At 62.4% G+C, this 23041-nt stretch overlaps 3 protein-coding genes across 10 annotated transcripts in view; 1 reads left to right on the plus strand and 2 right to left on the minus strand.

The window, feature by feature from the left end:
• Nucleotides 1-1220: 1220 nt before the first annotated feature.
• Nucleotides 1221-11452, minus strand: LRRC8E (leucine rich repeat containing 8 VRAC subunit E). 2 transcript variants are annotated; one of them, XM_027085756.1, is made up of 3 exons: nt 7867-11452; nt 4346-4488; nt 1221-3679 (listed from the first exon to the last, which is right to left on the minus strand). In XM_027085756.1, the coding sequence occupies exons 2-3, from the start codon at nt 4481-4483 to the stop codon at nt 1430-1432; spliced, it is 2388 nt and encodes a 795-aa protein (XP_026941557.1). In that variant the 5' UTR covers nt 4484-4488; nt 7867-11452; the 3' UTR covers nt 1221-1429. The 2 variants fall into 2 exon arrangements, with proteins under 2 accessions (XP_026941557.1, XP_026941556.1); XM_027085755.1 differs by lacking the exon at nt 7867-11452 and having other exon boundaries at nt 4346-7672.
• Nucleotides 11453-11611: 159 nt separating this feature from the next.
• PRR36 (proline rich 36) lies at nt 11612-16130 on the plus strand. The gene is made up of 6 exons (XM_027085738.1): nt 11612-11716; nt 12262-12536; nt 12653-12752; nt 12981-13093; nt 13187-15106; nt 15282-16130. Exons 2-6 carry the CDS (start codon nt 12269-12271, stop codon nt 15794-15796), a joined length of 2916 nt encoding a protein of 971 aa, XP_026941539.1. The 5' UTR covers nt 11612-11716; nt 12262-12268; the 3' UTR covers nt 15797-16130.
• Nucleotides 16131-19138: 3008 nt separating this feature from the next.
• Nucleotides 19139-23041, minus strand: part of EVI5L (ecotropic viral integration site 5 like) — a 29973-nt gene continuing 26070 nt past the window's right edge. For 3 of the 7 annotated variants that reach the window (XM_027085748.1, XM_027085742.1, XM_027085746.1), the window contains 5 exons: nt 21381-21758; nt 21148-21294; nt 20970-21065; nt 20794-20913; nt 19139-20637 (listed from right to left, as the gene is read on the minus strand). In XM_027085748.1, the coding sequence (XP_026941549.1) occupies nt 20359-20637; nt 20794-20913; nt 20970-21065; nt 21148-21294; nt 21381-21758 (1020 nt within the window). In that variant the 3' untranslated portion in view covers nt 19139-20358. The remainder of the gene's footprint in view (nt 20638-20793; nt 20914-20969; nt 21066-21147; nt 21295-21380; nt 21759-23041) is intronic. The other 4 variants (XM_027085745.1, XM_027085747.1, XM_027085744.1 and 1 more) reach the window with 3 other exon arrangements.

Raw genomic sequence — 23041 nt, forward strand, 5'->3', positions numbered from 1 at the left:
CTCCTGGTTAGCTGAGGTCTCTCTCTGCCTCTGCTTCCGGGATGCACTGATACCCTTGATTCTGGAATGTGACTGTCGCCACTTCCCTGTACTTGGTCTGGTGGAATCGAAGGCTTAGACTCACAGGAGTGGACACAAGGATCAAGATTCTAGTTCTCATAGTTAGTATCATTTATTAAGCACCCACTGATATACATTCCCTCGCATAGGGAACATGTGAAAGACAAAGTCCCAGCCTGTCTTCAGAAAAATGTACCCTCCACAGCAGGTGTTCTTAACCTGGGGTCTCCGATCCTTAGGATGTCCATAAACAGCCCTCTAGGGGATCTGGGGGAATCTGTTGATTGCCTCAAGTTGTTTGCAGAACTTTTCACGTACGTGAGCATTTTCCTGAGGAAGGAGGTGCCCAGCTTTCATCAGGTTTCTCAAAGCATCTAGGGATCTAAACAAAAGTTCAGAATCCCTACTCTAGACACCCAGATATCTGACTCTGTAGGTCAGCATTTTCCAACACACAGGCCTGGGACTGTCTTTGTCAGAATTACCTGGGATGCTTATATTTACCGGCAAGTTCCTGGCCTCCAGGCAAAGCTCCTGAGTCAGTCTTTCAGGGGTGGGGCCTGGGATGTTTTGTTTTGATGTTGACTTTGATGCCTAGCCAAATGTGAAAACCATTTTTTCTGAGTTCAGGTGTCCATAGCAAACAACTTATAAATAGGGGATTGGGCTTCCCTGGTGGCGCAGTGGTTGGGAGTCCGCCTGCCGATGCAGGGGACACGGGTTCGTGCCTCGGTCCGGGAAGATCCCACATGCCGCGGAGCGGCTGGGCCCGTGAGCCATGGCCACTGAGCCTGCGCGTCCGGAGCCTGTGCTCCGCAACGGGAGAGGCCACAACAGTGAGAGGCCCACGTACCGCAAAAAAATAAATAAATAAATGAAAAAAAAATAGGGGATTAACATCCAAGTTGGAGGTGGAGGAGGGGGGAGCTTGTCCGTTGCGTCTGTGTCCCCTCCTTGGGAGAGAACCCCAGATGTAAGCTGTTTTGGTCAGGAAGAGAGGGTTGAAATCCCATTGGGATGAGCCCCACCCCCATATGTGGCATTGATTGAGCCCGAATGTTCGGAGTGGGTTGGGGGAGCAGCAGCTCTGGCCCAGGGCTGGGGGCAGGCAAGCTAGCCAAAGACACAGGTGTGGTTTTGCTCTGAGAGTCTTATGACTGAGTTAATCCCTCCAGGATGTTCCACCCTAGATCCACAGCCTCCCAGGCAAACCAATCCTAGGATCTTGCCTTGGGCTCCACCAGCCTGGCACGTCTGCTCCTCCTGTCCCGGCCTGGGCTCACTTGGCCCCCTCCTTTGAAGATAACAGTAGAGATTCCAGGGTGATAGCATCTGGAAGGCCTCTACCGCAACCTGCCCCTCCCTGGCTTCACTCCACCTCCATTCTGTCCCGCACCTCTGCCGGCAGCCCTTCGTAAAGGGTGTCCTCCACCAGGAGCCCCGACTTCTTCAGTCCCCCACAGTTGCCGAGTTCTTCCGGCAGCGCCTCCAGCCGGTTGCCCTTGAGCTCCAGGCGGCTGAGGGCCCCGAGGGCCCCCACCTGGGGCGAGAGCTGGCTCAGGTTGTTGTAGCCGAGGAGCAGCGTCCGCAGCTTGCGGCAGAAGAAGAGCTCGTCGGGCAGAAGCTCCAGGGAATTGTAGGAGACAGCCAGGTGCTGCAGGTTCTGGAGGAGGCCCAGCTCGGCCGGCAGGGAGTGCAGCCCGTTATGGGAGATGTCCAGCAGGCGGAGGCCAGAGCACATGCCGAGCTGGGTGGGCAGTGTCTCCAGCTTGTTGTGGCTGAGATAGAGCTGCTCAAGGCCCCGGAGCTTCCGTACGTGCTCGGGGACATAGGCGATCTGGTTGTGCCACAGCCGGAGTGTGACCAGCTTGCGGCAGTGCTGGAAGCTGAGGATCTCCTCGATGGACCGCAGGTGGTTGTCCTTGAGGTCCAGTTCCTGTAGTGCGCTCAGGCTGAAGACGGCATGGGGGATGCGCTCCAGCCCGCAGGCCACCAGCTCCAGCTCCCGAAGCACCGCCAGCTTCTTGAGGCTGTTCAGTGCCAGCAGGCGGGCCCCGTCGTTGTGCAGGCTGAGCCGCTGCAGGTGACCGGCCACGTCGGTCACGCTGGCGGGCACTTTGCCGGCGTTGCTCCGCAGAGACAGCACCTTCAGCTGCTTCAGCTCCCGGAGGCTCTCGAGGGTCGCTGCCCGGGCCAGCTCCGGGGGGAAGACCCCCTCCAGGTGCAGCTCCTCCAGGCTGCGCAGCCCAAACACCCAGAGGGGCACCTCTCGGAGCTCCTCGCACTTGACCCGGATGACCTTCAGGTGGTCCCGCAGGAAGATCTGCGAGGAGAAGGGCAGCCTGGCCGGAGAGTGGAGCAGGCTGATCTCCTGCAGGTGCACCAGCTGCGAGAGGCCTGGGGGGAAGGTGACGTCACAGATGGCCTCCAGCCGCAGGGCCTCCACCTCGCTGAGCTCGAAGACCGTGTCGGGCAGCCCCGGGAGCATGCAGAGGGCCAGCTCGAGCCGGCCGCAGGCGTTGCGCTGCAGCTTCTGCCGCAGCTTCTCGGTCGTCCACTCGTGGTTGAGGTTGAGCTGCTTCAGGCGGCTCTCGCTGACCTCGGAGAGGAAGACAGCGAAGCGCTTGGAGTAGAGTGAGTCGTACTGGTCGATGAGGTGCAGCATGAAGGCGAAGTCGTTCTTGACGTCGGGGATGTCGCCCATGCCCGTCTCCTCCCGCACGGACCGGAAGGAGTACTCCTTGAGGGGCCGGTGGAAGAGCCAGAAGAGTGTGTAGAAGCAGATGATCCCGTAGACGCACACGAAGCAGATGTAGCAGAAAGCCAGCTTGGAGAAGAGGTGGGCCTTGGTGTGGCTGCAGCAGAAGCTGGCATAGCCCGTGACCTCCGAGGTGTCCACCGTACAGGCCACCAGGAAGCTGATCTTCCCCACGTAGACGAGGTTGTAGACCAGGATGGCCAAGAACTTGCAGACCTTGAGCACCGTCTGCCGGATGTACATGGTGTACAGGATGTCCCCCTCTTCCACGTGCATACGGAATTTCTTGACCTTCTCAAACAGGGCTTTGGCCTGCTCACCCTCCTTTTTGTCCAGCAGGGTGACAGCCGGTGGCTCCGTCACCACCTTCTCGGGCTCCGCCAGCATCTTCTCCTTCTCACCCTCACCTGCCTTCCCCGGTCCTGCCGCCGCTGCTGCCATGGTCACCGTTGCCCGCCCGGCGGCAGCAGGGTCCTTGTGGTTCTCCCCGGAGACCTCGGATAGGGCCCGCGTGGTCCACGGAGAGTCGAAACACTTGCCCAGGATAGAGATGAAGTGCTCGATCTTGGAGCTGGTGCCGGGGAACTTGAACCAGAAGCTGGTGCAGACCATGAAGTTGAGCGTGTGGATGACGACCAGGTAGGGGAAGTACTTGGCGTACCAGTGGAGGGCCGTCTCGTAGCAGAGCTGGTTAATGAAGCTGTATTGCTGCAGGTCCAGGTTGTTCCTGAGGCCGCTCAACTCCTGGAGGTCCCCCACATGCTCGGAGACCCCCCGCAGCAGCAGTTGCCGGCACGGGGCCTCTGATAAGTTCTCCCGGGGTCCGTGACTGGGCAGACAGATGATCTTGTCCTGTGTCACCTGGGGATGGGAGAGAGGGTGAAAGATGGTGAAGGATCTGGGGCGGCCTGGGAAGTTGTGGGGTGGGGGAGGAAGCAGGCTGAAGGCAAGAGGGGTTTCCATCAACCCCCAACTGTCCCCAGTTTGTTCCCCAGCTTTGGAAGAGTCAGTAAACCTCTGAGCGTCGGACTTTGTCTGAAAAAAAGGGCTGGGTTGATTTGTGTCCTTCGAAAAGATGTTGAAGTCCTAACCCCCAAATACCTGTGAATGTTGCCTTGTTTGGAAATAGTCTTTGCAGAGCAGATGTAATCAAGTTAAGATGAGGTCATTGGGGGTGGGCCCTAACCCAATAGGACTCTGGCCTTATAAAAGGGAGAAATCTGGACACAGACTCACACAGACACACAGACATACACACACACACACACACACACACACACACACACACGGAAGATGCTTTGAAGATACAGGGAGAACGTTATCTGTAAACCAAGGAATGCCTGAGGCCACCAGAGTCTAGAAGGGAGCCGTGGAACACATTCTCCCTCACAGCTTTCGGAAGGAACCAACCCTGTCAACACTTTGATTTCAGACTTCCAGTCTCCAGAACTAAGAGACGATAACAGAAGACTTCCGGAACTTCCCAGACCCCGCCCCTAGAGACCCCGCCCCTGCCCCGCCCCTTACCTGGAGGGTGCAGCCGAAGACCCCGATCATGAGCATAGCCACGGTGAGGTACTCGGCCAGCACGTCCCACCAAGGTTTGAGCACCTTGAAGTTGGGCTGGTGCTCCGCGAACTGCTTGAACTCCGCCACCGGAATCATCCCGCCTGTGGGAGAGCGGGAAGTGGAGGGTGCAGAGAGAGACCCTCAGGAAAGGGCGCCCGGTGCCGGGTCCCCAGAAGAGCCAGACACACGCATCTGCTCCCAATCCGCGCTCGGCCCTGCCAAACTCTAGCAGAACCCACAAGCTGTGCGCTTCCTTCCCCTCCCCCCACAGACCTCGCCTCCTTCCTGGAGCCGGGCAACTACTGTCCTCACCACCTCTGCTCCCAGGGACCCCTGCCTCGGTCGGACTCTGCTTGCCCTCAGAGCTCAGGAGGGGCAGTCCACGGGGCCGCTGCCCCACAGCTTGCCCGTGTGGCCTTCTCCCCGGGGCCCAGGCATCTCCTCCCACCCTTGACGCCAATTGGAAACACTTCGCTCTGCTTCTCTGACCCCAGGTACCCGGTATCCAGGCGGCCAGCCCCGGCTCCCTCCACCACTGGACCGGAGAGAGTCCCAGAGACACGGAGACTTCCGGGGCATGGGCCTCGCACCCCCTTCAGGGGCGCTCCGGGCACCACCTCCAACCTCCAACCGGAAAAGCCGGCTGGAGCCTGGCTGGAGCCTGGCTCTGGTTTCGGGCCCCAGGGGCAGGGAGTGGCAAAGGTGAAGGCTGGTCAGCCCTGGGGGGTGGGAGTGACTAGGACACCTGGGTTTCTAGTGGGGCAAGTGCCTAGGATCTGCGGCAGAAAACAGAGACCTGGCCTCTGAGAGTCAGGGGCAGAGGGGCGCAAGGACAGGGCAGAGGATCAGGAAATGGAAAACTCACAGGGAGAGAGCCAGGGTGACACCTACGACTGGGACAGGGCTGGGCTGCCAGGCTCCTGGGCGGCCAGCCCACTCTGTCTGTCCCAGGCTTTCATTTTAGACCAAGGTATCATTATTCCAGATACAGACAACTAGGCGCAAGTCACACGGGGGCGTGGGCCACGGGCTGGGACATCACCCTCCCCGACAGGCAGTCGGGAGCCTTTTCCCCCACCTCCGAGGCTGGAGGGGCGAAGGAAAGGGAGGCAGCAAGCCCCTCGCCGCCTCTGGGGGGGCTCCTAGGCGTCTGCCCCCCTCCCCAGTATCCATGCTCCCAAATATAAAGATCTTGTTTTATATCAGGCAGGTTTCCTGCGGCCTGCGGTCCTCATCCTGACAGCCTGTCACTGGGCACAGGCTGGGCAAAGAAGGGAGGCATCTGGGCCACCAGCTGGTCCTCCAGCCTCCCACCCGTCTCCTGGGTGGGAGGGAAACTGGCCTCTGTCCCACACCTCAGTCAATCGCTCTGACACCTCCTTGCCTCCCTTTTTGGTCTCCACAACCCTTGAAGGCCTTAGGGTTACTCCTGAGTGAGGACAAGGTGGAAGTGGGCGGGGATATGGGATGCAGGCCCCACCCGCCAGGCTGAAGTCGGGGCAGTCCTTAATCCCCTTAATCCCATCAGAGGCTCCCACCTCAGTACCCGGGATAATATGTAAGGGACAGGGACACGCCTGCCCACACCCAGGCTCCGGGGCCTCCTGACTCAGGCCCTGACTCACCCAGCAGCCGGCACATGCAAGGGGGTGTGCAGACAGAGCACAGGATCCCTCACCCAATGGCTCATCCCTCGTGCTCAGTTTCACACCCTGTCCTAAACAATAAGCCGAGTAAAGATGCCTCCAGTGCGTCACAGGCTCAAACACCAGGGAATCTGCTAGAAACACACTCAGGGCAGCTCAACAGCCCCCAGGAGCCAAATTGCAGCCACCGAAAGGGACACCCTGGGGGCATTCTGGAGCGTGCACCTCAGGGCATGTGTGTACAAAGGGCAAGTACACACTAAGTTGAGGAGAGACCCAGGACCAGGGAGCCGGCCATATGCCCTCTTCCAGTTCTGGCCACCCACTGTTCTCCCTGCCCTGGCCACCTACCCCTGCGAGGGACACTGCTTAGCTGCTTCACCTGAGAATGCTAACTGTTAGCAAAAATGCCACACAGACAGGCAGGGACCAACTGCCTGCCCCCGAGTCCTTGCCACCCTTCAGGACCCATCTCATAATGGTGGAAGCTCCCCACTGGCCATCCCGGGTCCACAATCAAAGGCAAGAAGGCAGAGACACACCCAGGGTCCCCAGCAGATGGCCCAGGGGATGCACCCACAGAGCAAAGTGTATACGCAACAGCCTCAGAAGCAGACATGGGGTTATCATTATCTGCCTCCACGACTCAATCTTGATCGTCCCGAACCTGCCATTAAGTTTCCCCAGACACAAGGCTGGCCCCCCTGTGTCTGAACAGGGCTGGTGGGAGGGCTTGGGGAGAAGGCTTCATGGGGGTGTGGGAGCAGAGAACTTATGACCACCAGATGCCTTCAGTGTCTCGTTTTATCCCAGCTCTGGGAGTGTGGATGTTGGGACCCTCCTTCTCCAGACTCAGGAGAGTGAAATAACTTGCTCAACGTGTCACAGCTTGTGACACGTGGCATTCGAGGCGAGACTCCCCCAAGTCCCGTCTGTCTGATCACGTTGTTGAGCGAGAACGTCTCGCTGAGTTGAAGCATCTTTGCCAAAGAACCTCAGAAGGGGTTCCTTCAGGCAGAAGAAATGGAGGGAGGACGGCTGCTCTGCCCAGCAGGCTGAGCCTAGGGCCAGGAACATGCCCCCTACCCAGCCTTAGCTCCACTCACCCATGCCTCACCCTGCTTCTGCTTCCCTCTCAGGCCTTCCCCAAGCCCCTAGCTTGCCTCTGACCACGTGGCGGTGGCGGGTGCTCCTGGACCAGCGCGCCATCCCACACCGTCCCCACCCACAGCCCATGCTAAGGGGCAAAGAAGAAACAGTGACTGTTGTCAGCCCTGAAATGGGTCTTGGAGGACACAGGGTCCAACTCTGGACTTTTACACAAGTGAGAAACCGTGGCCTGGGTGGGGGAGGGTGGCCCCGTAGTGGCGGATCCTGCTCTGGGCCCCAGGCCTGGGGACTCCCAACCCAGTACTTTTCCAAGCTGTCCTGCCAGGACTAGGGGCGTCTGGGGAGTCTTGAGGTTCAAGAGTCCCAGAAGGGACAGCCTGGTGAGGCTCCCAAGTGGTAGGGTTCTGGGAATTGAGGGGCTCACAGGGTTGAGTCGTCAGCAGCGGAGGAGAGGGGAGCACGGTCAAGACCCTCGGGTGGACCCCAGCCTGTTTATCTTCACTCCGTCCTTGGCCAGGCCTGCCGGGCTCCCTGACGGGCGCCCTTGGGCTGGCCACGGCGGGGCCTCTCTCTGCACCCCCCCAGCCCACCCCCCAGCTCCTTCTGTGCCCCAGACGGCGTTGGGCTCAGGTCACAGGGCCAGCCGCACCTGGGGCGGTCCTCCCGTGGGCCAGATCCTCACCCCGCCACCTGGTCCCCAGGGGCGGAGAGCCACCTACTCACCTCACGGGCCGGACGCTTGTTCCAACTCCTGTGTCTCTGGGAGCGGAGCGGCCGGGACTCCCGCAGAGTTCGCGGGACAGGCTGGGTGAGTCAGGGCGGGAGGGCGGGCGACCTGGACAAGAGCCGGGAGCAGCTCCGCCCCGCCAGGCCCCGCCCACCAGCCGTCTCGGCCCCGCCTGCCTTAGGGCGCTCACAGGTCGCCCCCGACTCCTGGTACCGCGGGATCGCGGGAGGAGGGCGATCCTAATCCTGGTGTCTCCGAGGTGGGCGAGGGGCTGGTCGGAGGAGCGGGGACCGTAGAATTCTGGGCTCCGCTTCAGTGAGGCAAACCTGGCACGGGGGAAACTGAGGAGGGCTGGAGGCGCTGGGCTCCCAAAGCCGACCTAAAGGCACGCTTCCGGGAGCCCAGCTGCATAGACCTTGTCAGGAACGCGTGGAAGTCCTCCTTCCCCTCCTCCTCCCTTCACTCCCAGGTGCAGCTACCTGGCCTGGAGGCTCACCCAAGGAATCAGTGACCAGGGCCCAAGAGAGGGCACGGCGCTTCCCCCTTCCTGCTCTGACCACCCAGCCAGGGGAAGCTCTCCACTGGGGGAGGAGAGGGAGTGAGCCGCTCCCGGGTCCTGGTGGGGTTGGGCACGGGGGTCAGAGGGCTCTGGGAGCCGGGGTTGGAGTCCGGTCTGGGAGACCGGCTTCTCAAAGGGAGACTCTGCCTCCCCTCCACACCATGATTTCCTCCCCACTTTGGGAGGCCTGAGCTGGGTCTTAGGCAACAGTTGACCTTGATCTGCCCTGTCTGCAAAACTCAAGGGAGAGGGGACCTGGACCAGGTGACAGAGGGAGGCCCCATCTCCCATGGGGAAAAAGAAAACAAGTTCACCAGGGTAGAGACACTCCGAAACCTTGAGGGTTGGGATCCCCTAAGCTTCAGTTCCCCTGTGAAACCCTGCAATGGGCGCGACCCTTGAAGAAGTCCCTGTGGGCTCGGCCACAGGCTACCCAAAGGCAACCCTTCTCTCTCAGAGCTTCTGCTCTATTGCTGTGTGTGTGGATTGGGGGTGGAGTACGGTTGGCGGAGACAGAGATAAGGAAGCAAATAAGTAAGGAACAAGGTAATGTCAGCTTGTGACAAATGCTGTGTATATAACAAAGTAGGGTGAGGTGAGGTGGTAGCAAGGGGGCAGGGGCCTTTTGAGGTGAGTAGTTTCTCCCTTTCCTCTAGCCTCGGGAGAAGCTCCTTGAGATCCATACCCTGGCCGTTTGTTTCCGGCTTTATGTTGGGATAAGTGTTTTCATAAACGACGCTTTGCGCACTTGTGCAAGAGTCTCTGTGGTGACTGGAATCGAAGCCCCGTGATCCCCAGACATGTGTCTCTTCTGTTCCCTACTGTGTCCCCAGCACTTGGGATGGTGCCTGGCACACAGTGGGCATTCAGTAAATGATGGTCGGATGGATGCTTAGTTCGGGCCCTTCTAGATGCAGATCCTGAGGCAAGGAATTAGATGCAAATAGTTTCTCTGGAAGGTGAGGCAGTGGGGAAGGGAAGGAAGCCAGTAGTGTTAATGAGGGTGAAGGAGCAGGCTGCCAATATAGGCAACTGGGGTTCCATTGTGCTGGGGAGCTCTGGGAGATGGTGGAGGACACACCTCCAAGTTTTCCCACCCAAGAGGTGAGGGAGTTGAAGCATTGATGTACCAGCTCCTGCCTGTCGTGGCTGAGGGCTGCTCTAGAGAGGGGGATGGAGGGAGTGTTAAGGCCCTGACACTTCTGACTTTCCTGCAGGTGGGGACTCTGGGTGCTCAGGAGATACGGAAGGAGCTGTATGGCACTGCCACAGGTACAGACGCTTGAGTGGAATGTCTCAGTCATATGACACGCATACAACGCTCTCCAGCTGTCCTCCAGAAAGCCTGCCCCCTTTACATTCCCACAGGTAGTTTGTGAGTTTTCCCGCATGGACACTGTCCAGGTTTTAAACAATTGTGGTAGAGCACACACATAACATAGAATTTGTCATCCTAACCATTTTTAAGTTTACAGTTCAGTGCCATTAAGTACATTCAGTGTTGGGCAACCATCGCCACCATCCATCTTCAGAACGTTTTTTGTTTTGCAGAACTGAAACTCTGTCCCCATTGAACTCATATTCCTCATTCCTCTCCCTAGCTCCTGGCACCCACCATTCTACCATCCATCTCTATGAATTTGAACCCTCTGGGGACCCCATATAAGTGGAATCACAGTGGTTGCATCATTTTACATTCCCACCAACAGTACAACTGTTCCAATTTCTCCACATTCTCAACAACACTTGATATTTTATACCCAGCTTTTAAGGTTTTCTGAGCCTGAGGTAGTTACATATTACTGTGCTGTGTAACAAATTGCCCCCAAACCTAGCACCTTAAGACAACAAGAATTTATTGTCTCACATAGTTTCTGAGGGTCAGGAATCAATCAGAGTGGCTTCAATTGGTGGTTCAAAAGTTTCCCTCCCCCGGTGGTCCCCAACAACCACTGATTCGCTTTCTGTCACTATAGATTAGCTTGTGTTTTCCAGAACATTATATAAATGGAATCGTACGGTGGATACTCTGTGTTTGTGTATGTATGTACAAATGTGATGGGGGAAGGGGTGAGGCAGAAGGAGCTGGTTCTTTGGGATGGGGTAGTGAGTGGCTAAGAGTCTGAAGAGATGGGGCTTGGGGGCAGAGAGCACAGTGTGTGTGAGTGTGTGTGTGGGGAGCCATGTGGCCTTGAGTATAAGCAGAGGTGCAAGAGGGCATCTGGCACTGTTGGCCAGCTGTGGGCAGCTGAGGATGGCCATCTTCCTCTTCTTGCTTCAACCCCCTCAATGCCACAGTCCCCTACCAAGGTCCTCCATGAGGCCTCTGCACCAGTTTGGCGGGTCACCAAAATGACACCTCTTACTCCCTCAGGTTGGGCTGGGAAACCTCAGACGGGATCTTCTCGGCTCCTCTTGCACCCGTTTTTATACCTCCAGGCCCCCCATAATCTCATCCCCACAAATCCCGGCTCTGCCAGGAAGCCTTTGCTGACTTGACTTCGTGTGACCTGGGAGGGTGTGGCGAGTGGGGGGGGGTGCTCTGCCCTGCAGAAGGCTGGGTCATCTCTCACCATCCTCCGTCTCTCGCTCTTGTCCTTTCTTCCTCTCTTCCCCCAAATCTGGGGTCTACCCCTACATTCCCAGGGCTGCATTCTCCCACCAGTCCCCCTAGCCCAACCAGGTACGGGGTTTCCTGGGGTCTGTGAAAACCCTTTGGGTATGAGAGGGGCGGAAGCCCCAAGAATCCTGGGGGGCCTGCCTCTGCGGTCGCAAAAGCGAGGACAGGGCCTGGGACACCGAGCGGCCGGATTGGTCAATTGGGCACGAGGCGCGATGGTCCCGCCCCCTGGTTGCCAGGGCCCAACCTATCCGCGTCCAGGCGGGCCTTGGTCGCCAAGCAGTTGGGGTGGGGGCCGGGGCAGGTGTGTATGGCAGGGGGTGGGGAGAGGAGGTTAGGCTGAGTTCGGGACCCCAAGGGATTCCCCCCGAAGCCCGACCGGTTGGGTGTCTGGGGTCCTCAGGCGCAGCCGCGGAGAAGCAGCCCCTCCCTCCTACGCGCTCCCGGCCGCCCTACTCGGCGCGCTCCCGCCTCTGCCTGCCGGGTCTGCATCCAGCGCGCGCGGCCCCTGCTCCCCCGCCCGCCGCCGAGGGGCCGTCCGGCCTCCCAGCGCCGCCGCCCGCCGCCCCCTCCCCTCGCCTGCCCTCTGCTCGCGGCCGCCGCGGCGCTCCCACCCTGCCCCACCCCAGGCGACCCAGCGTGGAGCGGCGGGAGGCCGGAGCCCAAGGTGAGCTCGGCTCGAGCAGGTGGAAGGGTGGCGCGGACCAGGGCCCAGCTGGGGGAGGGGAAGGGCTCGGGACGCGGCTCTTTGTCTCCCCGAGCCCGTGCGCGGGCAGCCAGGGCCGCTCCTCCTCCCGGCAGGTGCCGACATCCCTCCGGGACGGCGCTGGTGGCTGGCGAGGGGGACCTGGGCGTGTGCTCCCGTCCCCTTCATCTGGAACCTGTGGCAGCCCCCTGTCCCGACGCTGGTGGTCAGGGTCCCTGAGGGGGCGAGGGGTAGGGGGGTGGATCTCCGGTCCTGAGAGGGAGCAGGGGGTTGGCTGAGGCTGGCATGGCCTGGAGGAAGGCGGTGAGGGTGGGACTTGGGGACAACCATGAGCAGCTGCGCTGGTGAGTGGTGGGTGGGTGGGAAGGAAGTGGATCCAGGCAGAGGTTTGGGCGCGCATGGGTGGCGACGCTGAGGAAAGAGCCGAGAGGTGCCAGGACCCAGATCCCTGCAGGCAGCGTAGCTGTCCAGGACCTGGGATGCTGATCGGTCTGTCTCCTCATCAGGTGCGAGATGGACAAGAGGGACAAGTCCAGGGCAGGGGCCGCCGGTCGGACGCCCTCTTCTCGCCCTCCCAACCTTCCGACCCCCAAGCCCCCAGGGTCTCCGCGACCCCTTCCCCCCGTAACCAGCGCGGCTCTTCGAGTTCTGGGAGCAGCGGGAGCTTCAGGGCGAGGGCCTCTGGCAGAGCGAGCGGGGGGCAGCCGGGGAGCCGCTCTCCCGGAGGCTACTCCCCGGGGGGGACCACCGCGGAGTGCTGGGACAGGCCCCCGGAGCCCAGGTACTCCAGCCTCTTTCCCTGATTCGGACCCCATCTTCTTGCCCCCCTCTCCTCTGAGGCACCAGCCTCCCCTTCCTTTCCGGGGCACCTGCGTTGACTCGGCCTTCCCCCCACAGCCTCCAGGCCCCCAGCAGCTGGGAGAGGGGAGCGGGCCCCTGCGAAGACCCCAGGCCCAGGCTGTATCTCTAGCTCGGGGCATGCCAGCGGGCCCACCAGGTAACAAGCCCCCTCTCCCCTGTTGCCTTGGGCAAGGGTTAGTGTCTCCATCTGGAAGCTTTTAATTAAAGTGTGTGGGAGTACTTGCTCATCACTGGGTGCAAATTGGTGAAAGCTATTATTGGTTGGCAGAGAGGGCATATGTCCTCACCCACGGGGAAATGTAGACTTGGGAGACGAAACAAGGAGCTGGAGCGCTGTCCTGAGCGCAGACCCTTTTGTCCCCAGGCCAGGCCCTCTTGGGCAGAAGGGGCTCCGGCCCCCAGCTGAGGAACCTGTGGCCAGAGGAAAAGCCCCTGAAGGGCCCAGAAGGAGCGCCCTGAGCGCTGGGGCACGGAGAGGTATGTGATCTGGGGAGGAAGGGGGTTCCTCGGATGTGAGGGGGACCAGCCTAGAAGGATCGGCGACCCTTCGGTTTTCTGCTTTGTCCCCAGACTCTTCTGGGTCCACTCCAGCCGTCTCCTCCTCGGCCATCTCCCGTCGATCCCGGGCTGCGGGCGCTGAGGTGGGTGTCCCCCGGGCAGCTCCGAGTGCCCGGCCCCGGCCCCCGACCGAGGCTTCCAGGAAATCAGTGAGCAGCGCCCCAGAGCGCAGCGCCGCGGAGCCGAGCCCTGCCACCAGGAGACGACCCAGCGCCGGCGGGGGCCTCCAGAGGCCAACCTTGCGCCCCCTGGCCTCCAGCGCCACTCCTCTGTCCTCCCCAGCCCGCTCCGGGGCTTCCCCGGCTGGAACACCCCGGGCTCTGGGGCATCCCTCGCAGCCCAAGTCCAGAGGACTGCAGGCTCTACGCCCCCCGCAGGCCACACCCCCAAGGAAGGGCGCAGTCCCCGCACGGGGCTTTTCTCCTCCTTTGGCCACCTCCTCCCTACCCTGTCCTATTGCACCGCCTTCCCATATCACAGACACTCCCTTGAGGGGCTCGCTCCCACCATCTCCACCGACCACGCCCCCTCCCCAGGCCCATATCCACCCATTGGCCACGCCCCCTCCACTAGCCCCTCCTCCCTCTGCTCCACCTTCTCTGCCGACCCTCCCCTCTCCACCGGCCACACCTCCTTTGCAAGCTCCCCCCGCACATCTGGGTATATCTTTTCCGGAGGTATCCGCCTCTTCCTTGGCCACGGCCACTTTTCTGGCATCAGTCCCTCCATCAGTTTCACCCGCTCTGCAGAGTATGCCCCCCACCGAAGCGTCTTTGGCTTTACCCCCTTTTCCAGCTCTCCCCTCTCCCTTGGCCACACCTCCTTTGTCGGGTCCTCTGCCACCAGCCACTGCCCCTCTACAAGCCCCTCTATCTCAAGCAACATCTCTGAGGAACCCGTCTTCTTCCCTAACCACACCCCCTCTTCAGGCTCCTTCTGCTCTGCCCACGCCCCCTCCGCAGGCCGGTCCTTCTCTGTCTCCACCTTTTCAGGCCACGCCTTATACACTGGCCACGCCTCCCACACAGGACCCTTCTCTGGCCACATCCCCTCCACAGACCTCTCCCCCTTCCTCTCGTCTGACCACACTCTCTCTGCCAGGTGCTCCTCCTCTAGGCTCACCCTCTCCCCTGGCCACGCCTCTGGCCACTCCCCCTCTACAGGCCACTCCTCCTATACAGACACTATCTCTGGCCTCACAGCCTCTGCAGGCCCCTCCTCCACTGGCCGTGCCCCCCACACACACTCCACCTTCTCTGGCCACGCCTCCCTTTCAGGCCGCTCCCTCTCCTCAGAGCTTGCCTCCTCTGCAGGCTCCACCTTCTCTGGCCTCGCTCCCTCTGCAGGCCCCTCTCTCTCCCCCTGCTTCACCCCCTCTGCAAGACCCTCCCTCTCCCCTGGCCGCGCCCCCTCCTCGGGCTCCACCTTCTCTGGCCTCACCTCCTCTGCAGGCCCCTCCCTCTCCCCCCTCTTCACCCCCTCTGCAAGTTCCTCCCTCTCCCCCTGCTTCACCCCCTCTGCAAGATCCTCCCCTTCCCCTGGCCTCGCCCCCTCCGCGGGCTCCACCTTCCCTGGCCTTGCCCGCTTTGCAGACCCCTCCCTCTCCCCCTGCCTCACCCCCTCTGCAAGCCCCACGCCGCCCCCCAACCCCGGGTCCCGATGCCCCAATCTCGGGCCCACGGCTGACCCTGGCGCTGGCCCCGGGCCCACCGCCGCCACCCTCGCGCAGCCCGTCCAGTACGCTGAGCGGCCCGGACCTGGCGGGCCACAGCAGCAGCGCCACGAGCACGCCCGAAGAGCTGCGCGGCTACGACAGTGGGCCCGAGGGCGGCGCCGCAACCTCCCCGCCCGCCGATGCGGAGCTCGCCGCCTGCCACCCGGCCGCCTGGAGCCGAGGTTCCGCTCCGCCGCTGGCCATCCGCGGCACCTCAGGTAAGCAGCCCTCCGGACACTGCGGACCAGTAGGAGGGGCGAGGTTGGAGGCGAGGCTTTGCAACTCGGGGGCAGGACAGTTGGGTCTGAGGGCGGAGTTGACGGAAGGGGCGGGGTCTCGTTCAGGGGCGGGGCTTCCCGCTCCCTTTGCCCAGTCTGGCTCCTCTCCCCGCAGGAGCGCCCCTGCCTTGGTCTCCTGCTGCCGGGTCGGGCTCTGCTGACGGCTTGTGCACCATCTACGAGGCTGAAGGGCCCGAGTCGGCAACTCCCGCCACAGGCGCGCTGGATCCGGGGCCCGGGTCTGGCGCGGGCGGTGGGAAGGCGGCGGCTGGGGCTGGGGCCGGGGCTGGAGCGGCTTCGCGGGGAGCGAAGCCGGCGCGTCTGGGCGAGCTGCCGCTGGGGGCGCTGCAGGCGAGCGTCGTGCAGCACCTGCTGAGCCGGACGCTGCTGCTAGCTGCGGCCGAGGGTGCCGCGGGCGGCACCGGTGGCTCAGGGGACGCGGGGGGTGCCGGCAGCGCGGGGGGAGCCCGCACTGCGCTCAGCGACGCCGAACTGGGCCGCTGGGCCGAACTATTGTCTCCCCTGGACGAGTCCCGCGCCAGCATCACCTCAGTCACTAGCTTCTCCCCGGATGACGTGACTTCCCCGCAGGGTGACTGGACCGTGGTAGAGGTGGAGACCTTCCACTGAGCCAGACCCTAGCCCTGCCCACCCGCCCCACCCCTGCCTTAGGATCCGTCCCTCAGGTTGTACATCTTTGTCTTAGATCTCCCCCTCCCCTCCTCCTGGAGTCCGGCTCCCTGTGGCTTGGTCTCAGACCCCTTAGAGCCCTAGAATTTTGGCCCAGGCTTGCGACCCACGCACACCTTTGGCCAAGGCTCACCCTTGAGCCCCGCCCCTTTGGCTTAGGACAAGCTCCCGCTCCCCTCGAGCCTCGTCCCTCCCTCGGCCTAGGCCCTGCCTGGAGTCCAGTGTATCGTCTACCGCGCGCAGCCCGAGTTTGCAATAAAGCCGGGACACTGAAGCCTGTTCACTTTCGCCTTTGCGGTCGCGGGCTGGGGCCCTTCAGCGGCGCAGCTGACCGCAGGGCGGCGAGAGGGTCCGGGCCGGGCTGTGCTGGCAGCTGTGCACAGCAGGTTGTAGCTCTGGTTGAAGGCTTTCCCGAACACTCCCCGGCCTTGCGTCTTCTCCACTGAGGATAGGGTCGCGCGAGGAGGGGCTGGGGTGGGACCAGGCGATGCCGAGTCCCCGTGGTCCAGCGCCGCGCACCCACCCGCGTTCGTGAACGTAGGTTTTCTCATGCCAAATTTCTCATGGAAAAATTAGGTGCAGGAGGGGCCCAGGTGGGGCCGCGCGACCGAGTGAGCAAGGCGTGGGCCGTGTGGCCAGTTGACCAAGCTCTTCCCACGCTCGGCCAGGGGAGCGCGCACTCCTGGGGGGAGGGGAAAGACGTGGGAAAGGCTTGCTTGGATCCAACGAGGGGGGGGCCCTTCCTGAGGTCCCTCCTCACAGTGTGAACCGCCCTACTTTGCACACCCTGGGGTGTAGGAGGGGGACGGGTGGCCTGAGACCCATGGTCATCTCGGGTCCCTCCAGGGCCTCTCAAGCGCGCACACTGCCCTCTGCTCACCGAGGAGGCTGCAGTGCAAAAGGCGGGCCTGCAGCTGGGTCCAGGGCTCGTGAAGGGCATTCCCTGCCTCCTGGGTGGACCGCACTAGAAGGGCCTGCAGGGAAGGAGCAGCCTCTCCCAAGGCTGGGTGGGAGATCAGGGAGTCCTCACAATGCCCACTCCTCTCCAGGTGCCCTCATCATGCCCCTCTGTGCCTCCCAACCATGGGCCTCGCCTTTCATCCCAACTTCGGGCGTCCTCCCCAAGCCCCTCCAGCCAGGCATTCTTGCCCGTGTTCCAGAGTCAAGGGTCCTCACCAGAGCCAACCAATGTCTTCACTTGTCTCCCCCAGTCAGAATTCCTTGCTCTCCCACAGTCCAGTCACCCTGACCCTGGACCCTTTAAACCCCAGCCCAGGCTCTCCTTTCCAAGTGCCCCTGCCGGAAATGCACCCCTTACGCCTTCCCTCCCTGAGGGTGTCCTGCTTCATACCAAGAATGATGGAGGCCCGAGGGGAACCACAATCCCCAGGGCAGGTAGAAGGACAGAGTGGGACCCTGTGTTGGGCCCTCAGCCCTATCTCTGCTCCTAGACCCAGTCCCTGAAGCCAGGTTCCTGTCAGACAGGAATCACCAAGTCCTGCCTGTCCCCCACCCCAGAAGCGGCTGCCTCCCAACCTGGGGTCTGAAGAGACATTGGTGCTGTCGCAGTGGGACACTGCCACCTCCACCCCTGGGAGCCAATCAGTTAGGTGGCAAACTACAGAAGTTCCTTTTTTTTTTTTTTTTTTTGCCACACCTAGTGGCATGTGGGATCTTAGTTCTCCTGACCAGGGATCGAACCCATGCACCCTGCATTGGAAGTGCAGAGTCTTAACCACTGGACTGCCAGGGAAGTCCACAGAGGTCTCTTTTTTAAGCTGGGCCCTGGTGAGAACCCAGGTGTCCTTGTTTCCAGATGCTGAGACAAGCCCAAGGGTAGGGGCTGACTCTTGACATGCTGGGCAGCCAGGGCCCCAAGGCCCCCTGTGAGGGAGCAGGGCAGAACCTCAGACACTTCCCCCAAGGCCGTGCCCCCTCCTGGGAGCCAGCCAGCTGGAGCCACCAGCTACCCGGTGGCAACAGGAGAGGCAGACAGCAACTGTCAGGGTCTCAGTGTTAAATCTGTGTGATGGGAATGACGCATGGGCCCACAGGAGCTGTCGTGGGAGGGAATAGAGCTGGGGTTCGGCTGTCCTGGTGCATAACCGGTGTCCTGCCCTGCCGCTTGGCAGGTATCAGGCAGCAGAGTGGGGGACACTTGGTGGGTCCACACTGGGTGTAGAGGGTAGGGCCTGGCTGGCACCTAGCTGGACCCAATTAAATGTCTCCTCCTAGGAAGCCTTCCTTTGCTCCTGGCTGTGTCACCCTCTAACTGGGACTCTGTCTCAGCTCCATGGGCAACCCCACAAAGGATGCTGCCTCTCCGGGCCTTCTTCCCCCAGGGGAACCCCCACTGCCTGGCTGTTTTGCCTCTGCACTGCCCCCCAACACTGTAGTCTACCTGATGGTGCTCCTCTCACCTAAGCCCCCCATGGCTCCCCAGCGCCCTTAGTTCACAGTGCAAACTCTTTCTCCTGACTAGAAAAACCCCTTCCTGGTCTGGCCATGCCCACTCTCTCCTGTTCCTTCTGCACAGACCTCATGTGCCTCCTGCTGGTCCCTGCCACGTCTCACCGTTATGCTTATGCCCTTGCAGATCCCCCCCCCCCCTCCAGGAAGCCTTCCCTGATCTCCTTACACATTCATCTAGGCACTTGCCACACTACTGTGCCGGCTAAGTCCCCGCCCCCACCCCAATGTCTGTCTGCTCCACTACACTTGGGACCCCTCAGAACCGGGCACAGTGGAGCACCCGGAAGGCCTTGGGAAGTGGGTGCTGAATAAACCAGATACTGAATCTTCCTGAGGCCCTAAGACCCTTCATTCCTCTGTGTCTCTCAGGGGAGGCCCCAGCTGAGTCACCCAGTCACCCATGATGGGAAATCATGGCCCATCCTCCCTCCCCATCTCCAGAGACACCCTCCTGAAAATGCCCTGCTCTAAGGGTCTGTCCCTACGCCTGACGTCCCAGGTCCTTGGTGACTCGTTCCTACAATACTAACCATCTCTTCTGACGCCCACACTTATGCTCACACTGTACGTGTGAATGTCCTTTCCTCTTCCATGATGCACCCGACCTGGACGGCCTCTTTGCCCCCCCACCCCCACCCGCACTGGCGTGCTATGACCTCCACCTCTGGTTCTCTTAGATGGTGGGAGGCTCCCAAGGGCAAGGACAGCCTGCTCCCTTCCCCGCTGCTTCACTGGACAAGGGGCCGGGGACCCATGGCTGCTGGTGATTCCCCTACCCCAAGGCCTGCCCCACTCAGCATCCCTTGTCCGTTACTGTGTAAATACACTTTATTTTCCATCTTTCCCGCCTGGGCGACATGTGGAGTGTGAACAGGCAGTGTGCAAAATGGTGGGGGGCAGTGTGGGGGGCACATGGGAGAGCCCCTCGGATGCCCACCCTGGTCCCCAGGCTTTGTAACACTGAGGAGTGGGCGACCGGGAAGGGGGTACTGAGCATGGATCCCCACCCCAGGAAGTGCCGGGGAGACTGCTTGTGATGCTGCTCTAGGCTCCAGGAGCACCGAGAGGGTCAGCCTGAGGGTCGTGAGGCCCCAGGGGGCAGGGGTCTGGGGGCATCGTTGGATTTTGGCACCGTTCTTGGTTCTGACTCAGCAGAGACCACGGGACCGCCATGAGCAGGCGCTGGGAGGCAACTCAACTGGGAGGCCTCCTCCCCTGGGGCCTGGCTCTGGCCAGAGAGTGGGGCCGGGGATACTGAGAAGGAACGGAAGTGGAGGCTGGGGACCCCCTGGAGAGGAGGCTAGCCTGGGTCGGGGAGCCCCTTCATCACTGGCCAGGCTGGGGTGATGGGACTGTCACAGAGGGAGACGTGGTGTGCTGGGGAGAGGGGGGTCTCTTCACTTCCTTACAGCTGCTCTGGCCCCCAAGAAGCAGGGACAGACACTACCCAGGCCCTGGCTGGTTCCGGCTGGCCACCACACCCTGCGCGGCCCTGCACACAGTAGGGGGGGCTTTGGTTTCTGTCGCAGGGGCCACAGTGCCTGCCCCAGGCAGGAAAACCCAGCCTGGCCATCTGTCCCCAGAGGCCAAGGGTCCCGAGGGTGGCACGGGGTTGTAACGACAGGCCTAGAGCGGCCTCTTCTTCCTCAGGCCTCCTCTAGCTCCTGGGTCCTTCCCAGCCGGGCCACCCTTGTCCCAGAAGGAGGCCAGCTAGGAGGGGGGAGTTTCCTGCTCCTCCAGTCCTGGGACCCCTGGGTCCGCCCCTGCCCTGGCTGTTAAGAGGGGCAGACCCTCCAGGTAACTGGGCCCAGAGGGCTACGGACCAAGATCGGTAAACACTGCTGGGGAGAGTGGGCCTGCCAGGGGACTCAGGATCCCCAGACTTCGGTCCTACCCTCCGCGCCCTGCCGCGCTGGTCCTGGCCCTCGGGGTGGGCGGGACCACCGAGGGCCTGGAGTTTGTTAAGTGCGGGCGGCGGCCAAGGAGCGGGCAGGCGGCGGCCCCGGGCTCCGAGCACGCGGGGTACTGCCTTAGTTGTCCAGGCCCTGGCTGTAGGGCGCGGCCAGCTCGTCGGCATCGCTGTCTGAGCTGCCTTCACTGTCCTTGGCCGGCCGCTCCAGACGGCGGAAGAAGCGCGCGTCGCGCGGGGACAGCGGGTAGAGCGCGTCCTGCAGCGCCGCGCCCACGCCCACGCTGAGCAGCTCCTCGTCCGACGACGGCAGCGAGTCTTCATCCAGGTGCCGTGCCAGGCCGAGCCCGTCGAAGGCCAGTGGGTCCTCGAAGGGCGGCGGGCCCTTCAGAAGCCGCACCTGGGGCGGGGGACCCGCGCGCTGGAGGCGTGGACCGACGTACCCACGGACGGAGTCCGGCCGCCTGGCCCCCTCCTCTCCCGCTCCCCGAGGCGCCGACTCCCGGCCCGTCACCGGCCGAGAACACCGGGGCTCTTACGCCCCTCCCGCGCTCACCTCGGCTTTCAGCTCCTCGATCTGGTCCTTGAGCTCGCGGATGTACTGCGACGAGTCCGAGTGGTTCAGCTGGCCCTGGATGCGGCCCTCCTCCCTCTGCGGGCGGGCCAGGTCGCCGGACTTCAGCGCGGGGTCCCGCCCCGCAGCCCGGCCCCAGCCCCGGCCCCGCCGCTTACCTGGATTTCCAGCTCGGCGATGCGCTGCCGCATCTCGGCCACCGCCGCCATGCTGTCCGCCTCCCTCAGGCGCACGGCCATCACCTCCTCCTTGCTCTGGGGGCGGGGGAACAAGCGGTCAAGGGGCGCTGCGGGACGGGCGGGGGCGCGGGCACGGTGTGTGTGGGGGGTGCGGCACCTTGCACTCGGCCTCGGCCTGCTTGCGGCGGCTCTCGCTGAGCTGCGTCTGCAGCCCCTTGTTCTGCGCCGCCAGGTACTGCAGCTTCTCCTGCAGCGCCACTCGCTCCGCCTCCACGCGGTTCAGCAGGTTGCGGTGGATGTGGTCCTGGGGGCGGACAGGCGGGGGTCACGGCCTCACCGCGGGGCCGACCCCGGGCTCCGGGTCCCCTCCCCAGGCGGGCAGCGGCCCACCTGCGTCTCGAGCTCCACCACGCGCTGCCGCAGCTCGCGGCCCTCGGCCACAGCCTGGGCCTCGCGCAGCCGCACGCTCATCAGCTCGTCCTGCAGCTCGCCCAGGACCAGCTTCCGCGGGGACTCCTTCCAGCGGCCGCCGCGGGACAGATGGGCCTGCGGGGAGAGGTCGGCGGTCGTCCTCCGCCTGGGAGCCCCGAAGCCGCTTCGTGCGCGTCGGGCGAGGCCCTCCCTCACCTGCCAGGTGTCCGAGAGCTCCTGCAGCTGCAGTTTCAGTTCCCGCGCCGAGGCCACGGCCTCACCCTCCCGCACCTTGAGCGCCTTCAGCTCCTCCTGCAGCTGCGCCACGTTGTTCTCGTCGGGCAGCGAGCTGTTCCTCTGCGGGGAGAGGAGCAGTCAGAGCCCAGGGGAGCTGCGCGGCCACGCGGCCCTTCCCGTAGGCCCCACGCCCTCGCTCTCCTCTCCTCTGCGCTCCGCCTTGGGCGGCCCGGCTGCGAGAGGGTGCACCCTGGACCCCAGGATGCGCCGGGGGAACAAGGACCAGGCCCGAGGCAGGGAGACCCCGCCCTTGTCGCCCCAGCTGGACATCGTGGTCTGTAAAATCGGTGTAATAACAGCACCTGCTCTCTGGCACAACTGGCCTAGGGCAACCCCCTTACAACATGTGACTGCTAGTAACACTAGCTGGGACAGGACGGGTGCTACCCGCCTGGGAATCTGAGATCCACACCCTCTGGGCCCAGACCCGGGACCTGGCCCAGCTGGAGCAGAGAAGACCGTGGATTTCAGCACCGTCTCCCTGGGGATGGACTGAGGGCCGGCTTAGGCCCTATCCTGGCCTCCCAAGGGCTCAGTGATGAGAGATTCGTGCTCCAGGCCCTTGGACCAAAAGCCAACTTGCTGCATGATGTTCTCCCTGACCCTCGTTTGAGTCTGGGAGTTGGGGTGGCGGGGGGTGGCAGACCTACTTGTCCCACATTTCCCTCTGATGTGGAGGGAGGGGGTGGAAAGCCCAGCTCTGGGCAGGCGGGAAGTTGGGGACCGAGAGGCCGATGGCCCCATGCAAGGCTGTGGCAGAGACACCCCACCTGGGAGGGCACCCAAAATAGCGCAGCTTGGAGGTGGGGGGCATGGCTCCTGCAAGTGGGTGAGTGCTGCCCTCTGGTGGCCGGGGCACCTCCCTTCTGGCAGCGCCTTGGGAATTGAGACAACCAGTGTGGAAGGAGCTGGGAAAGGACCAAGAGGCCTGGTGCCCCCTGCAGGGCTGCAGGTGGGAGAGGATGGCCCCCTGGGTGGTGTCTCCATGGAGGGGAGCAGCCCTGATGGGCCTGGGCCTTGGCCTTCCCTTCCCCCTCTCCATCCTGGAACCCAGGGCCTGAAGGGGACACATACAGCCCAGGGAGCCCATGAAGGCCACCGCACTGGTGGCCTGGTGCCTGGCACATGAGGGTGGGCGCACCCCTTGTGGAGTCGTGTTGCTTTTTGTATGCTTGTGTGTGTGTGTGTGTGTGTGTGTGTGTATGTGTGTGTGTGTGTGTGTATGTGTGTGTGTGTGTGTATGTGTGTGTGTGCGCGCGCGCGCACGCACGTATGTACCTCCAGGGCTTGAGAGGGTCTGAGGGTGAGGGGCCCAACTTCCCATCTGCCCTGACCCTGGTGTG

Source organism: Aethalodelphis obliquidens, unplaced genomic scaffold (assembly GCF_003676395.1).
Source record: "Aethalodelphis obliquidens isolate GAN/ISIS:26980383/991018 unplaced genomic scaffold, ASM367639v1 scaffold53, whole genome shotgun sequence".
Taxonomy (NCBI): domain Eukaryota; kingdom Metazoa; phylum Chordata; class Mammalia; order Artiodactyla; family Delphinidae; genus Aethalodelphis; species Aethalodelphis obliquidens.

Coding starts and splice junctions, on each gene's coding strand:
- LRRC8E (XM_027085756.1), bottom strand. CDS start 4,483: ATGATTCCGGTGGCGGAGTTCAAGCAGTTCGCGGAGCACCAGCCCAAC. Junction 3,680..4,345: donor TCTTCGGCTGCACCCTCCAG/GTAAGGGGCGGG, acceptor TCCCATCCCCAG/GTGACACAGGACAAGATCAT.
- PRR36 (XM_027085738.1), top strand. CDS start 12,269: ATGGACAAGAGGGACAAGTCCAGGGCAGGGGCCGCCGGTCGGACGCCC. Junction 12,537..12,652: donor GACAGGCCCCCGGAGCCCAG/GTACTCCAGCCT, acceptor TTCCCCCCACAG/CCTCCAGGCCCCCAGCAGCT. Junction 15,107..15,281: donor GGCCATCCGCGGCACCTCAG/GTAAGCAGCCCT, acceptor CTCTCCCCGCAG/GAGCGCCCCTGCCTTGGTCT.